This window comes from Oncorhynchus tshawytscha, linkage group LG12, assembly GCF_018296145.1.
Source record: "Oncorhynchus tshawytscha isolate Ot180627B linkage group LG12, Otsh_v2.0, whole genome shotgun sequence".
Classification (NCBI taxonomy): Eukaryota; Metazoa; Chordata; class Actinopteri; order Salmoniformes; family Salmonidae; genus Oncorhynchus; species Oncorhynchus tshawytscha.
In genome coordinates this window covers 36782031-36799447 of record NC_056440.1, presented here as the reverse complement: position 1 = coordinate 36799447, position 17417 = coordinate 36782031, and the positions used below count along the sequence as shown (strand labels likewise).

Sequence of the window (17417 nt, the reverse complement as noted above, 5' to 3'; positions counted from 1 at the left end):
GAGCTGCCTCCACTATTCCAGCACCACATCAACATAATCAAATCACCTCTGCTTAGTCTAATACCGTGACAACTAAAAGTTACCAAAAAAATGTTTTTAGTCCAATCAAAGGAAGCTAAATATGATGTGGCTGCCCATGGTTCTGATTATGTGTGTGTGTGTGTGTGTGTGTGTGTGTGTGTGTGTGTGTGTGTGTGTGTGTGTGTGTGTGTGTGTGTGTGTGTGTGTGTGTGTGTGTGTGTGTGTGTGTTCGTGCAAGTAGAAGAAGAAAAAAATTTGGTTGACTCTACTTGTAGAGAAACGCCAATGCCATCCTCCTCTCTTCCATGTTGACGAAACAAATCACTCTGTCATTCAGTACACGATTTTAGTTTTTGTCATCCTAGGCTAGCTGGCTAAAATGCTTGCAGGCTAGCCTAACTTCCTTTCATGGGCAATGTTAGCTAGTTAAAATTAGACTTCTACATCTAGCTACATATTGAACTTCCATCCTCTCAGGCCAGGGGCAAAATGTATGAATTTATGGTTGGATCAGAATCACCTTTATAATCATTGGCCAGTACAGAGAATAAATAATAATAAAAACACAAGTTAAAATCCATATCTCCATCCATGGCTAATTAAGGAAAGGGACAATTTTAGCTAGCTAGATAGCCACCGGAGGACAACAACACAACGAGATGCAACAATTCAAGTTGTTTCTGTTAACAATGTATTGCTCTCAATGTAATGTGATTGGAGTGAAGTGGCTGGCTCCCCTTTACACTTTTTTGGGGGGGAGTCAGAGCTGTTCACAGTTAAGCTCAACGCTGACTGGCTACTATTTTTTACTTCTTTTATCAAGGGAGGCCAAATGATCGCTGGCTTCCATTGCATCCAATACTACGGGCTGCAACAATGTCATATTATTTTTGAACAGACACCATCAGGTAGATGGCCTACACATACAGAGACAGAGGGGTGCTGTTTCGCTCGCTCCGATTCCTTTTCCGGTGAGATGCATTCAACCTCTTGCGAATTGAAGGAAAATGATGAAACATAGAGAGATGAAATATACGCTATTTTATATATTTTTTTCTCCTTTTTTTCTTGGTAATGATTACACGCCACTGGTTAAGACGCAACAACCGTTTTCAAACTTCACCGAGCCAGTCAGTCGTCTATTGCAGAAGTACTAAAGATGGTAACTAAGATGGTATATCTAAAATCTACATCTGCGCTACTTACTCCCAAATCTAGAAAATTATTTCCACCGCTTAGAACTTCTTTACAACCTGTTGACATAACTTGATAATATTTTCTGTAATATTCATAGGTATATAAAACATGTGCTTAACCTTTTCACAGTGGATAAAAAAGCACACTCCAACTAACTAGGCTGATTCCTCCACACAGGGAAACACGATTAATAATTCAGGTGTTTGTTCCATTGCTGTTCTTTGGGAGAGTGGCTTGCTGATTAGAACACATTCTCACAGTACAATCCCACCGCTCATTTGATGAATATCTGGCCCTCTACTGCATTAGCTCCAACCACAGAACGACCCCATCTCCTATCCCATCTTGCCTCTTGCTAGGTTTATGATATTGCTCGATTCTCAGCACAACGTCACAATGTGTCAAAACCCGTACATGATGTATCACACATCTAGAAGTGAATCGGTTGTTACTACTGCTGGTACTGTTGGGGAGTGTGAAGTCCTGGAGGAGGGAGACGGTAGAGGGTGAAGCTCCCTTGATAATTACATAGCATTTACACAGCAAACACACCTCTGTTTATCACATAGCAATATTCCTGCAAGGTTCTGACTGTGCACAAGGCTACCTGGGTATACCGGTAAAAATAAGCACATTTTTCACTGTCAAAACACATGCTTTAAAATGCATGAATCGACATCAACCAACCAATAATAGGGAACACACAGAATCAGGTACATTGGGAAACAGGAAAGTCCCTCTTCTCAAAAAACAGACCGTGTCCATTGAAGACAATTCTGAGGAGCACACTCAGCACAGTCCAGTGGTGAATCCATCAAACAATATGTCCGAGCTTACACTGACACAACAATAGAAGAAGAAGCAATGTTCTAAATAAGGAAAATGGGGACATAAATTTGAGGCATTAATGATTGAGAGCATCAGAGAGCATCATGGCAGAAGGGATGATGGTGGTGGAGAAGAGCTGAGGTTGATTAAGACCTTCACAGCTCACTGGAGAGCCCACATCCCTCAGCTCTGCTGCTCAATACTCCCTTCCCCTATCTCTCTCTACAGACCCCACATCTTTCAGCTCTACTGCTCACTGTTCCCTTCCCTCTCTCCCTCTACATACCCCTCATCTCTATAGTTCACTGCTGCTCCTCTCTTTCTCTCTCTACAACCTCAGTCATCACTTTTCACTAGGGCTGGCACAATTACTGTAACCGACAGTTATGGATAACAACCATCATGGAAATAAAATAACCGTCATAAAAACAGACGTGGAACCTCTTATCCTGGCAATTTGACTGGTCAACTCATGTGTCACGACCCCTGTCTTGAAAATGACTGGACCAAGGTGCAACGTGGTGGGCGTACATTTTCTCTTTAAATGTCGCCAACAAAACAATAAACAACAAACACGACTGTGACGCTCCGTGAGGCTATACCTGCATCAAACGAAGACAACTACCCACAAATACAAAAGGGAAAAAAAGGCTGCCTAAGTATGATTCCCAATCAGAGACAACGATAGACAGCTGTCCCTAATTGAGAACCATACCCGGCCAAAACATAGAAACACAGAACATAGAGTTTCCCACCCGAGTCACACCCTGACCAACCAAACATAGAGAATAAAAAGATCTCTACGGTCAGGGCGTGACATCATGGGTGCACTTGCAATGGCTGCCTGGTATTTGGTAATGTAGAAGGTTCATCCAAATGATGTTAACTGATGTAACTCATGCAATGGAATGTATTTTTTGTAATGTCATTTGAGTTGAATCAACAAATCACAGCACATATTTTAGCACATATTTTACTTCCTGTTTTGCTCCTATGGGTACAATTGCAATGGCTACCAGTCCAACCACTATGCCATCATTGACTTGAATGGGGACGCCCAATCTATTCATTCTATTCCTATGGCAGCACATGCAGTCAGGAGCGGAGGAGAAGTGTTGAAGCAGAGTGCTCCCAGCCCAGCTGACGGAGTGTGTTGGAGGTTAGTGCTGGTGTTAGTTGGATTGCAGAATGTTGTTGATGTTGCAACTCCGCCTGTCTGCCCAGCATTCTCCCAATCAATTAGCTGCAACGAGCCCTAACAAACAGCAGAATCAAGATAAGGTTTCTCTCAACAACAACAAAAACTATCGTCACCATCTGATGGGAAATGGAGGGGGTTGGTTGATTCCTCTTTTGTTTCACAATATGATTAAAAATGTAAATAAAATAAAAAAACATCTGCCCCATTGTACAAGGCACATTACCAGCGGACTTGTTAAATGAGGAGAGTCACAGTGGCATCGCTCCATCCTTTGCTATTTAGTACTAAGCTATCATTGTGTTCAAGTTGCCTAAATTCTTTTGTTGCTGTTCTAACAGTCTTGCATTGTGGGCTGTTCTATTTTCCTGCCAAAGAAATAGATTTTTGTTGCAGCGGTTGCACTTCCTGAACCAATCTCCTGGTTGCTCTATCCTGCTCGGTTTAAAGACCTTGGGGAGTATATTACGTTGCTGTTGGATCCTCAATGGACCTTTACTTGTCAATACTGGTCGAAGTCATTGGATTGAATCAATCTCTGTGAAATGTGACGTACCATTGGGATGTGTTGGGAGGCTTTATGAACCAGTCTATCATGGCTGTAGTTGTATAATGACTATTATAAAAACTTTTAGAGACATTTTTAAATGTCACTTTTCATGTCTAGGTCTTGAGTGTAGAAGTGTTTGACTAGTAGTGTATGTGCATGTAGTGTATAGTACTGCACTGTACACAACATTTCCCAGATGTCTGGGAGACAGTGGGTAAGCAGTCTGAATAACTTGAAGTGGACATTTGAGCGTGACTACTGATATCTTGCTGGCAGAAGTGAACAGTAGGGCTGTGACAGTCGTGGAATTTTGGATGATGGTAATTGGCCAGTCACATGACCACAGTCACCGTAATAACGGTTCAAATACAAAAGTACATTTTCCAGCAAGACAATAACCCCCAAAAGCACACATCAAAATCCACAAAGAAATGGTTCATTGACCACAAAATCAGATCTCAGACTCCGCAGTTGAACCCCATTGAAAACCTGTGGTTTGAATTGAAGAGTGCAGACAAAGGATATCAAGGATCTGGAAAGATTCTGTATAGAGGAATGGTCTTAAGATCCCTCCCCATGCGTTCTCCAATCTCATAAAACATTTTAGAAAAAGGCTCTGTGCCATTATCCTTGTAAGGGGAGGGTGCTGGAGTATTGAAAACTGGAGATCCAATCATTTTGACCCCTATCTTGTCAAAAAAAAATACTTGTTCAAAATAAATCTTCTCTGAGCAATTGTATTAGTATAAAATAATATAATTTTTCCATTAAGGGACCCAATAATTCCGGACCCTACTGTAAGCACTTATTAGCAACACCCAACATCTTATTGGAACATTTGAGTTGATTTGATTTACAGGGCTGGCCCTGCCTGTGGGAGCTCAATACAAGCCTTTTCATTCACAGACCCCCACATCTGATTACCATCAGCACCAGCACATGAAACATGGCCCTCGCGTGTCCTGGGGCCAAACGTGTGCAAGATCTTCATCTTCTTAATACATTCATCACCATTAACGGAACACTATTTGTACACAATACTGTTAAAAATAGACAATTCACAACTATCGTTATGGTACACAATCACTGCTTTTACTTATAAGGTAGCTGTAGCTGATCTGAAATATATGGCGTCTTTGGTATTGACTTTATACCTGCTTCAAGTACTCATATCACTGGGAATGGTAAGAATGGGTTTCATTAATAATCAGTGAGGCAGCAATGGTAATTACTATGGCGATTGGTTTCCTGCTAGGCACACCCTGTAGTTACAGCCATAGGGATAGCATACAGCGCTTTGATGTGCATGCAGCACATGGTGATCCAATAGCTGTCAGAGACTGACACCATGGATCAATCACTCACTGTAGCATGGCACTGATAACAGGGCCAGACTGCTCGTGTAAAGGCTCTCATCCACCACAGCCCTTCAGTTATGGTTATCATGTCAGGCTGCTCTGCCCCAATTTCAATCAGCCCTGCCTCCCCTCCTTCCTCCCCATGCAGCCCTATCCACAAGTAGTGGCAGTGAATATGGAAGGAGAGCAGAATGATGCCCTGTGTGTTCAGTGATGGTGACAGGTCCATGTAGAGGCTATGACAAGCTGTCAATAGCCCTAACCTTTCCCTAACACAATGTATTGACAGACAGACCGCTTGCTGCCTTTGTCTTTACAGCTCTCTCTCACACACACGGCTTTGTGTGACGGTTACTCTGAAACAAGACCAGTTCCAGGAATTGGTCGTATTACATTGCCCCTGGTTGGTTCCCCGTATGTCCACTGAGCAAGAACAAAAGGTTGGAACACTGAGATTGACTTCCAAGTGGGTGGAGTAGGGCTTCCAGAGAATTGGTTTATTGCAATTAGCTATCAAAGCTGATGTAAGCCCCAATAGATGGGCCAAATAAATGTCAGAGTCAATAGGTACAGCAAGCCAGGACACTCCCTGGTGATGCGAGCAACTCCCCGAGGACTCTCTCCAGCGTAACAGGATCCTCATCATTACCCCTCCTCCACTCTCTCCTCGTCCCCTTCATCTTTTCCCTCATGGTCCCTCACTGAAAGCCTACGGTAGTTACCTCATGCTCCTCTCCCACCCATAGTTCCACTCCTATTGCCTCACTGATATTCTAGCTCCAATACGCAAGCTCCTCTCGCAGTGCAAGCGCTTCTACTTTTGTGGCCCTCTTCTTATTTTGCAAATATACTGCCTTTCTATGGTAAAGTTTACCACAGCATCCTGTAATGTTGCCCTGAATAACTATTCCAGACAATATTTGTTTTACTGCTGCAAATCAAAAAAAATGTTATTTGTCACATGCGCCAAATACAACAGTAAAATGCTTACTTTACTACAAGCCCTTAACCAACAATGCTATAAGAAGTTAAGAAAAAAAAGTGGTAATAGAAGTAACAAATAATTAAACTGCAGCAGTAAAATAACAATAACAAGGCTATATACAGGGGGTACAGGTACAGAGTCAATGTGCGGGGGCACGTTAGTCGAGAAAATATGTACATGTAGGTAGAGTTAAAGCTCTCAACCTGCGCCACTGCAGCCCCATCGATGAGAATGGAGGTGTGCTCTGTCATCTTTTTCCTTTAGTCCACAATCATCTCCTTTGTCTTGATCACGTTGAGGGAGAGGTTGTTGTCCTGGCACCACACTGCCAGGTCTCAGCCTACAGGGAGGAGGTCAATCTCATCGTTGTTGTGTCATCGACAAACTTGATGATGGTGTAGGCGTCGTGCCTTGAAATGCAGTCATGAGTGAACAGGGAGTACAGGAGGGGACTGAAATCGCACCCCTGAGGGGCCTCTGTGTTGAGGATCAGCGTGGCGGATGTGTTGTTACCTACCCTTACCACCTGGGGGTGGCCCGTCAGGAAGTCCAGGATCCAGTTGCAGAGGGAGGTCTTTAGTCCCAGGGTCCTTAGATTAGTGATGAGCTTTGAGAGCACTATTGTGTTGCACGATGAGCTGTAGTCAATGAATAGCATTCTCACATGCAGTTGATGTCGGAAGTGTACATACACCTTAGCCAAATACATCTAAACTCAGTTTTTCACAATTCCTGAAATGTAATCCTTGTAAAAAATTCCCTGTCTAAGGTCAGTTAGGATCACCACTTTATTTTAAGAATGTGACATGTTATAATAATAGTAGAGAGAAGGATTTATTTCAGCTTCTTTTTCTTTCATCACATTCCCAGTGGGTCAGAAGTTTCAATTAGTATTTGGTAGCATTGCCTTTAAATTGTTTAACTTGGGTCAAATGTTTCGGGTAGCCTTCCACAAGCTTCCCACATAAGTTGGGCGAATTTTGGCCCATACCTCCTGACAGAGCTGGTGTAACTGAGTCAAGTTTGTAGGCCTCCTTGCCTGCACAGGCTTTTTCAGTTCTGCCCACAAAATGTTCTATAGGATTGTTGTCAGGGATTTGATGGCCACTCCAATACCTTGACTTTGTTGTCCTTAAGCCATTTTGCCACAACTTTGGAAGTATGCTTGGGGTCATTGTTCATTTGGAAGACCCATTTGCGACCAAGTTTTAACTTGATGAACTTAACTTTAAACTGATGTCTAGAGATGTTGCTTCAATATATCCTCATAATTATAATTCCTCAAGATGCCATCTATTTTGTGAAGTGCACCAGTCCCTCCTGCAGTAAAGCACCCCCACAACATGATGCTGCCACCCCCGTGCTTCACATTTGGGATGGTGTTCTTCGGCTTGCAAACCTCCCCCTTTTTCCTCCAAACATTACGATGGTCATTATGGCCAAACAGTTGTATTTTTGTGTCATCAGACCAGAGGACATTTCCCCAAAAAGTAGGATCTTTGTCCCCATGTGCAGTTGCAAACCGTAGTCTGGCTTTTTAATGGCCGTTTTGGAGCAGTGGCTTCTTCCTTGCTGAGCGGCCTTTCAAGTTATGTCAATATAGGACTCGTTTTACTGTGGATATAGATACTTTTGTACCGGTTTCCTCCAGCATCCTCACAAGGTCCTTTGCTGTTGTTCTGGGAATGATTTGCACTTTTCGCACCAAAGTACGTGAGCGGTATGACGGCTGCATGGTCCCTTGGTGTTTATACTTGCGTACTATTGTTTGTACAGATGAATGTGATACCTTCAGGCATTTGGAAATTAATCCCAAGGATGAACCAGACTTGTGGAGGTCTCCTATTTCTGATTTCTTTTGATTTTCCCATGATGTCAAGCAAAGAGGCCCTGGGTTTTAAGGTAGGCCTTGAAATACATCCACAGGTACACCTCCAATTGACTCAAATGATGTCAATTAGCCTATCAGAAGCTTCTAAAGCCATAACATTATTTTCTGGAATTTTCCAAGCTGTTTAAAGGCACAGTCAACTTAGTGTATGTAAACTCACATCAGCTATGGAGAGCGTGATCACACAGTCATGCGGAACAGCTGATGCTCTCATGCATGTTTCAGTGTTACTTGCCTCGAAGCAAGCATTGAAGTAATTTAGCTCATCTGGTAGGCTCGTGTCACTGGGCAACTCTCGGCTGTGTTTCTCTTTGTAGTCTGTAATAGTTTGCAAGCCCTGCCACATCCGACGAGCATCGGAGCTGGTGTAGTACGATTCAATCTTAGTCCTGTATTGACGCTTTGCCTGTCTGATGGTTCGTCTGAGGGCATAGCAGGATTTCTTATAAACTTCCGGGTTAGAGTCCCACTCCTTGTAATCGGCAGCTCTACCCTTTAGCTCAGTGTGGATGTTGCCTGTAATCCATGGCTTCTGGTTTGGGTATGCAAGTACAGTCACTGTGGGGATGACGTCATCGATGCACTTATTGATGAAGCCAGTGAATGATGTGGTGTACTCTTTAATGCCATCGGAAGAATCCGGGAACATATTCCAGTCTGAGCTAACAAAACAGTCCTGTAGCTTAGCATCTGCTTCATCTGACCACTTTCTTATTGATCTAGTCACTGGTGCTTCCTGCTTTAATTTTTGCTTGTATCCAGAAATCAGGAGGATAGAATTATGGTCAGATTTTCCAAAATGGAGGGCTAGGGAGAGCTTTGTATAGGTCTCTGTGTGTGGAGGTGGTCTAGAGTTTTTTTTCCTCTGGTTGCACATTTAACATGCTGGTAGAAATTAGGTCAAGCGGATTTGAGTTTCCCTGCATTAAAGTCCCCGGCCACTAGGAGCGCCGCCTCTGGATGAGAGTTTTCCTGTTTGCTTATGGCCATATACAGCTCATTGAGTGCAGTCTTAGTGTCAGCATCGGTTTGTGGTGGTATATAGGACAGCTACCAAAAATAAAGATGAAAACTCTCTTGGTGAATTGTGTGGCCTACAGCTTATGATAAGATACTCTACCTCAGGCGAGCAAAACCTTGAGACTCCCTTAGATTTCGTGCACCAGCTGTTGTTTACAAATATACATAGACCGTCAGCCCTTGTCTTACCAGAGGCCGCTGTTCTATCCTGCCTAAAAAGCTTCAAACCCGCCAACTGTATGTTATTCATGTTGTCGTTCAGCCACGACTCATTGAAACATAAGATATTACAGTTTTTAATGTCCCGTTGGTAGGATATACATGATCGTAGTTTGTCTATTTTATTATTGTTTGATTGTTCGTTGGCTAATAGGAGCGATGGTAAAGGTAGATTACCCTCTTAGCGACGGATCCCTACAAGGCACCCAGACCTTCGTCCACGATACCTCCGTCTCTTTCTCCTGCGAATGACGGGGATGAGGGCCTTGTTGGGCGTCTGAATTAAATTCTTCCCGTCCGTCTCGTTGATGAAAAAGTATTCCTCCAGTATGAGGTGAGTATTTGCTGTCCTGACATCTAGAAGCTCTTTTTGGTCATAAGACCCGGTGGCAGAAACATTATGTACAAAATAAGTTACAAATAACGTGAAAAAACATGCACAATTGGTTACGGGATTGTAAACCGGCGCCATTCTCATGCATATATACAGTTATGTCTCAAAGAAGAGGATGATCGATCTAGGGAATTTCAGCTATTCCCAGTGTCTCCAGTGCATCACGATTCATCATGATCATACAAAATGTTAAATGAAACACACAACACAACACACACACCACACACATTAACATTGTGCTTTCTCATTAATCTACTCAGGATCAGGTCTGTCATTTTAAAGCAGTGTGAACATTTAGCATGAGCCATTAGCTCAGTACTCACCCTGTTAGCACCACCACAAAGTCCATTACATTCCAGCCATTCCGGAGATAGGAGCCTTTGTGAAACGCAAAGCCAAGGGCGATGATCTTAATGCCAGCTTCAAAACAAAATATTCCAATAAAATAGGGCTCTGTGTCGTCCTGTTAAAGACAAGAGAGGCTGAGAATGTAAGTGACCATTGATATCCATCATCATTAGTTTATAATGTGATTTTTGGGCTGAATGTGAGTTAAAAAGCAATGTAATGGGTTAATATCACGATGGAGTGAGTCGCGTCAATATTTCAGACAGAGCCTTGGTCTATCTGGGGGAGCGGATCAATTAGTGGGTGCAGCTGTGAGGCACTTTGCCTGAAGGGAGTGACATTTAATTCTTAAAACAACCAGCGTGCCCCAACCAGCTAAGTCTATATGATTGGGTGGAGGAGCTCACAGCATTGACCCTTTTAATGGCAAGACTTAACAACAGAGTTCAATAGGGAGCCTAAAGTGTCTGTAAGCAGGGGGATCAAAGTCACCTCTGTGTGATACTGGTTAGCTGACTGAGGACAACTGGTGAGAAACCTCAGCTGCCTGCATGGGTAACCCCCCCCCCAACAAAGAAAAGCTGCTGATGGGTTGTGTCATTCAAATCTGTAATACTAGTACTGTACAGTGCCTTGCAAAAGTATTCACCCCCCTTGGCATTTTTCCTATTTTGTTGCATTACGACCTGTAATTTAAATGGATTCTTATTTGGATTTCATGTAATGGACATATTCAAAATAGCACAAATTGGTGAAGTGAAATTTTAAAAAATAACTTGTTTAAAAAAATACAAAAAATAAATAAAAACTGAAAAGTGGTGCGTATGTATTCACCCCCTTTGCTATGAGGCCCCTAAATAAGATCTGGTGCAACCAATTACCTTCAGAAGTCACATAATTAGTTAAATAAAGTCCACCTGTGTGCAATCTAAGTGTCACATGATCTGTCACATGATCTCAGTAGATATCTTCTTAGGGTTCCTTTTTTCTCAATTTCTGCCTGACTGACGTGCCCAAAGTAAACTGCCTGTTGCTCATGCCCTGAAGCCAGGATATGCATATAATTGGTACCATTTGAAGGAAAACACTTTGAAGTTTGTAGAAATGTTAAAATAATGTAGGAGACTATAACACAATAGATATGGTAGGAGGAAATCCATAGGAAAACCAACCGGAATCTTTTTTTTTTGAGAGACCAAGCTCTTACGATGGAAAGTATAGGGGCATTCTGAATTCCAGCTCCAGAATGCAATTCCTATGGCTTCCACTGGTGTCAGCATTCTATGTGCAAGGTTTCAGGCTTGTAACTTCCAAAACAAATAAGAAATATGACTTTCAGTACAGGGACACAGTCTTGGGAATTCGTGTTTGGGCACACAATGAAGACAAAACGCAGCTGCTAAAGTTTCCTATTGAACATACTTCTTTCCGTAAGAAATATTATAATTTGATTACATTTTAGGGTATCTGAGGAGTAAATAGAAATGTATTTTGACTTGTTGAAAGAAAGTTTAGCGGTAGATTTTCTAATTCCTTTTTCTGCATGTTGAACGAGTGGATTACTAAAATCGATGGCGCCAACTAAACAGACTTTTTGGGATATAAAGAAGGATTTTATCAAACAAAACAACACTACATGTTATAGCTGGGACCCTTTGGATGACAAATCAGAGGAAGATTTTCAAAAAGTTAGTGAATATTTAATCGCTATTTGTGAATTTATAAAACCTGTTCCGGTGGAAAAATATTTTGATGTGGGGGGCAGTCCTCAAACAATCGCGTGGCCTGCTTTCGCTGTAATGGCTACTGTACATCGTACAGTAGACTTCTATTAACAAGAATTTAAGCTTTCAACTGATATAAGACACTTGTATGTACCTAAATGTTTAATAACCATCATATTTAGGATTATTTATTTGAATTGCACACCCTCCAGTTACACCGGAAGTTGTCCTGCTAGCGGGATGCCTAGCCCGAACAGGATATACACCTGTTCTGAAAGGTCCCAGAGTCTGCAACACCACTAAGCAAGGGGCACCGCCAAGCAAGCGGCACCATAAAGACCAAGGAACTCTCCAAACAGATCAGGGACAAAGTTGTGGAGAAGTACAGATCAGGGTTGGGTTATAAAAAATATCAGAAACTTTGAGAATATAGTACCACAACAAACCTGCCAAGAGAGGGCGGCCCACCAAAACTCACGGACCAGGCATTAATCAAAGAGGCAACACAAAAACCAAAGATAACCCTGAAGGAGCTGCAAAGCTCCACAGCGGAGATTGGAGTATCTGTCCATAGGACCACTTTAAGCCATACACTCCACAGAGTTGGGCTTTTGCTTAAAGTGAAAATTAACAAACACATTTGGTGTTCGCCAAAAGGCATGTAAGAGACTCCCCAAACATATGGAAGAAGGTACTCTGGTTAGATGAGACTAAAATTCAGCTTTTGGCCATCAAGGAAAACGCTATGTCTGGTGCAAACCCAACACTTTTCATCACCCCAAAAACACCATCCCCACAGTGAAGCATGGTGGTGGCAGCATCATGTTGTGGGTTTGTTTTTCATTGGCAGGGACTGGGAAACTGGTCAGAATTGAAGGAATGATGGATGGTGCTGAATACAGGGAAATTCTTGAGAGAAACCTTTTTCAGTCTTCAAGAGATTTGAGATTGGGACGGAGGTTCACATTCAGCAGCACAATGACCCTAGGTATACTGCTAAAGCAACACTTGAGTGGTTTAAGGGGACACATTTAAAAGTCTTGGAATGGCCTAGTCAAAGCCCAGACCTCAATCCAATTTAGAATCTGTGGAATGACTTAAAGATTGCTGTACATCAGCGGAACCCATCCAACTTGAAGGAGCTTGAGCAGTTTTGCCTTGAATAATGGGCAAAAATCCCAGTGGCTAGATGTTACAAGCTTATAGAGAAATACCCCCAAGAGACTTGCAGCTGCAATTGCTGCAAAAGGGGGGACTGAATAGTTATGCACACTCAAGTTTTCAGTTTTTTTGTCTTATTTCTTGTTTGTTTTACACACAAAAAAATATTTTGCATCTTCAAAGTGGTAGGCATGTTGTGTAAATCAAATTATACAAACCCCCCAAAAATATATTTTAATTCCAGGTTGTAAGGCAACAAAATAGGAAAAATGGGGGGCAAATACTTTCACCAGCCACTGTATATATGTTATTCCTGTATGTGAGAATATAATGACTGACACCTATTTTTCACTTGGAAAGAAGAGTGTAGTTAACCAATGAACAAATATGATATAATATTGGTATGGCACATATGACCCATGCAATGGTCACTTACCAAGCGCTCTGACATGGGGGTCTTGTCGCCGGCTGGTAGGTGCTGCTCCAAGGCAAGGACGATGCAGTTGGCTATAATGGTGGCCAGGATCAGGTATTCAAATGGAGTGAGACAGTTAAGAAAAATACTGTGTAATGTTAGGCATACAGTGCCTAAGATCTGAAATACATTCTAACAGAAGAAGAAGATGAGGAGGAGGAAGAAACAGAAGAATGGGACCTAGAGGAAGTAAAATTACCATATTAAAAAGCTCCTCAACAGTAGGTTGGTTAACCTAAATTATACAAGAGCTGAAGCCTAATGGCAAAGCACACATGCATTAAGAAGTTACACTTTTAGAAAAAAAGGGTTCCAAAAAGGCAAACCATTTTTGGTTCCAGGTAGAACTATTTTGGGTTCCATGTAGAACCCTCTGTGGAAAGGGTTCTACATGAAATACAAAAGGGTTCTACCTGGAACCAAAAGGCGTTCTTTAAAGGGTTATCCTATGGGAACAGCTAAAGAACCCTTTTTGGTTCTAGATAGCACCTTTTTTTCCAAAATGTAATTTTTCAGTTGAACTGGATCTCAACACTAAACATGACTGAGGGAACTAAGTGATTTATCCGTTGAACTGGATCTCAACACTAAACATGACTGAGGGAACTGAGTGATTTATCAGTTGCTGACTTACATGATGTCTCAGTTGCTGCTGTCCATGTCATCGCATGGTTGTTTATGGAGGCTATCTCCTCTGGAGACTGTGGTGCACAGAGGACTAGGGTCTTACCTCAGGCAATGGGCTACAGTACATCAACAGATAAAAACACATAATTCACTGGCTTAGGGCAGCTCAGGACTTTCTTGCTACACTGGCTCCCATGAACCTAGAATCTAACTCAAGGGAGAAAAATACTGTGAAAGGGGCTTGGAAATGCACAGGTAAGCTAAAGGTTGAGAAGTGTTTACACAGCACTAGAGTTAAGTAATGGATGCGATTACACAAATGAATGTAAATGAATTGCAATACCTCACAGGTTCATTAACCCAATCTCATGAAATATGCTTCAGGGTTGACTGTTTCTCTAGGAGGCCTAAGCACAGCACAAATAGGGTTGTGGCAATCAGTGGAATAGTATCAAATACATCAAACACATGGTTTCCAGGTGTTTGATGCCATTCCATTTGCCCCGTTCCTACCATTATTATGAGCCGTCCTCCCGTTAGCAGCCTCCACTGATGCACAGGTTTCACAAGCTGCAGAGGATATCCCTCATTTGGTAAATTATACAAAATATATCATATCAACAGGTGGATCTTTTTTTTCAATATACTTCTACCTAGCATTTTATGGACATAAACGACAATAATGATACATTTTGCCTTAAAAGAAACAAATTGGTTTTGTAAACTAGGCTAAATGCACAACTCATTTCCATTTATTCTCATGGCTTATTGTTTTGATGGGACACGCACGCAGAATAGATTGTATCTGTTTATTAGACAGCCTACCCGCTAGCTTGCCATTTAGGCCTACTGTTGAGCAGCATTTTGCACATGGGTAGATTCAGCACCTTGGAGAGCGCTTGTGCCGAAACGTTGCTAGGAGAGACTTGGTCTGAGAAACAAAACGGATCAATACAGCAGTTATTTGATATGTAGCCTAACAGTGGCATAGTCCCCTGAGCAGACTATCACACAAGCTTGTTTACTTAGCCCATATACCGGAATCAAATACATTAGTCAAGTAGAAAGTAAAATAAGTATAGGCCTCACCTATAATTTATGGTGCTTTACAAAACCAATCAAATTATCCTGCTGACAAGATTTTCACTGCACTGCCATTTGGGTTGAAAAAGAGAAAAAAAATACACCTCCAGCCTTCATGTTAATTGTTCTGTAGCCACCGATCAGATTTATGCCACAGATCAGAAACACCAATCTGACAGGTTCTTGGTAGGCAACTTAGCTGCATGTAGGCCTACCAGAGAGAGGATGCCAAAAGCTGGAGAAAACAGGAATCCTGCCAAAAAACGAAACAATATCACCTACAATAACCTATTGGAGTGGGTCTGAGAGAGTGGATATGGCTATACAGGCCTACTGAGAGTGGTTATACTGTATTACAAAGTCCAGTCAACAACTGGTTGTCCTCCATGCCATATCTTCTCATTGGCTACAGTAAATTAACTTAGATAATGCCCTGTAGTCTGGAACCTTGCCCCCTGTGCTTAATAACGTCAAGCCATTAAAACCCAAGTAGGCCTATAATGTTATAATAAAATAATGTAATGGTACAAGAAATAGGCTAGGTTGTTTAAAGCAACAAAGGATATGGCCATTCTGTAATCTTTTTGGCATATTTCCGTATGATACAATCCTCACTAAAGATGAAGAGAGACCGGTTGACAGTAAGACAGCTCTGCTTGACAGGGATGGGGTTGTAAATGGCCATTGTCCTGGCTCTTTGGGCCATTGATTGTTTGTACACCCTAGGGCCGCTTGGGGGGCCTGCTGGCCGACCTGCCCCCCTTGGTGGGCCCGCTTGACAGACCCCTCCACGCCGGTTGGATAGTTCCTCTTCGAATCGAGCCATTCTACAATCGCACAGATCTTACTGAAAAAATCAAAACTTAGACTAGATAAAAGATAGAGAAAAAGCATCACAACACACAGTTGTTCCAGCCACGAGTTCCTTTCGGTGTGTGTAATGTTCAAGAGAATATTCAACAAACATTAAAAAATAAAATGATTGTATTTTTCTTCAGATATTCTGTTGGCTGGTCCCCGCCTTGTTACTTCCCATACTTTCAATTGTCAAGATTTTCAAATGATATGAAACATGAAGGAGAAAGTTTATATTTCCATGTCAAATATTTGTCCATGGGTCTTCCTCTGGCTGAATGGCCACATATACGTAGCCTATAGCCTATCCCTTTTCACTGGGCTAAGCTTTAAAAACAGCCAGTTTACCATGTACAAATGTCGAGCAATAACAATTCGCATCATTCGCATAACGCATGCCATAAGGCGAGCTATGACTGCATAGCTCACTTACAATTAAGCTCCAAATAAAACAGATGCATGTATCTGGTTTATCCTCCTCGATTGGTTTGCCATTGCGCGTTTAAGTTTTTCTTTTGTATTGCCTTACCCCACGTTCCTTATGAAAACGAGGTGCCTCACATGATCCGTTCCAATAATCTTCCTATTAATTCGGGCACGGTGTAACGAGAAAACACAAGGTTGGCACCTCTGCTTCCGCTAAATCGCTCTCAGGCAATGTATAATATAACCACTTTCTCCAGCCACTGCTCCTTATGAATCGGCACACGTGACTAAAAAGACGCCAGGCTCCACCTGTATCGTCTCTGTATCCATAGCACCAGGGAGAAAGAGGGAAGCAGCTTCTCTCTCGTTTTTTTTTTACCCCCCCTGTGTAGAATAATCACCGAAGTTGCTTGATAAATCGCATCAAACAATGCAAATGTAGAAATCACAAAGGACAACAAAAATGTATCCTTATTCATTTTTTTTCTTCATTCAATAGCATCCGCAATCTCCTGAGATGTGGTTCTGGCAATCCTCCCTCCCTTTCAAGTATTGCTGCGTTTTGGGTTATCATGACCGGGTGGGGTAGCCTAGGCTACAGCAGAATATGACTGATGTTTATTCTTTGGTAAACGCTAAAGACTGAGCTGAAATCTGCCTTGTATAATGTTATTTTTCAATATGCAAAAATGAACAGCTGCTTATTGTCTTGCGTGGTGCTACACAGCTGCATGGGTGGGGTGAGGGTTGCATCAAATTCAATACTAGCCTATAGCCTACCTGTATCTCTATCATCGTCACTGATGTCAAAACTGTTCAATAGCTAGAAGAACATGTACTACATATTATTCATGGTTAAAATAGAGAATTGGGCATGTTAAATAACATAACACAAAACTAGACAGTATCCTAGGCTACTGTAGGCCATCATTAATTGGCAATTGCTACCCCTAGCTTTCTTGTAAACTGTGTATACACATCAACAAATATGAGAAATAAATCATGTTTGAAAAATGTACTTTATTACTTTACTGTGCACTTAATAAAAAGGAGACAT

At 41.9% G+C, this 17417-nt stretch overlaps 1 protein-coding gene across 1 annotated transcript in view; it reads right to left on the bottom strand.

The window, feature by feature from the left end:
* LOC112263104 (voltage-dependent N-type calcium channel subunit alpha-1B-like) overlaps positions 1–16608 on the bottom strand; it is a 146432-nt gene extending 129824 nt beyond the window's left edge. Inside the window, exons 1-3 of the mRNA XM_042294885.1 lie at positions 15649–16608; positions 13331–13436; positions 9985–10124 (exon numbers count right to left, since the gene is read on the bottom strand). Coding sequence (XP_042150819.1) covers positions 9985–10124; positions 13331–13436; positions 15649–15905 — 503 coding nt within the window. The 5' untranslated portion in view covers positions 15906–16608. The remainder of the gene's footprint in view (positions 1–9984; positions 10125–13330; positions 13437–15648) is intronic.
* Positions 16609–17417: the final 809 nt, after the last annotated feature.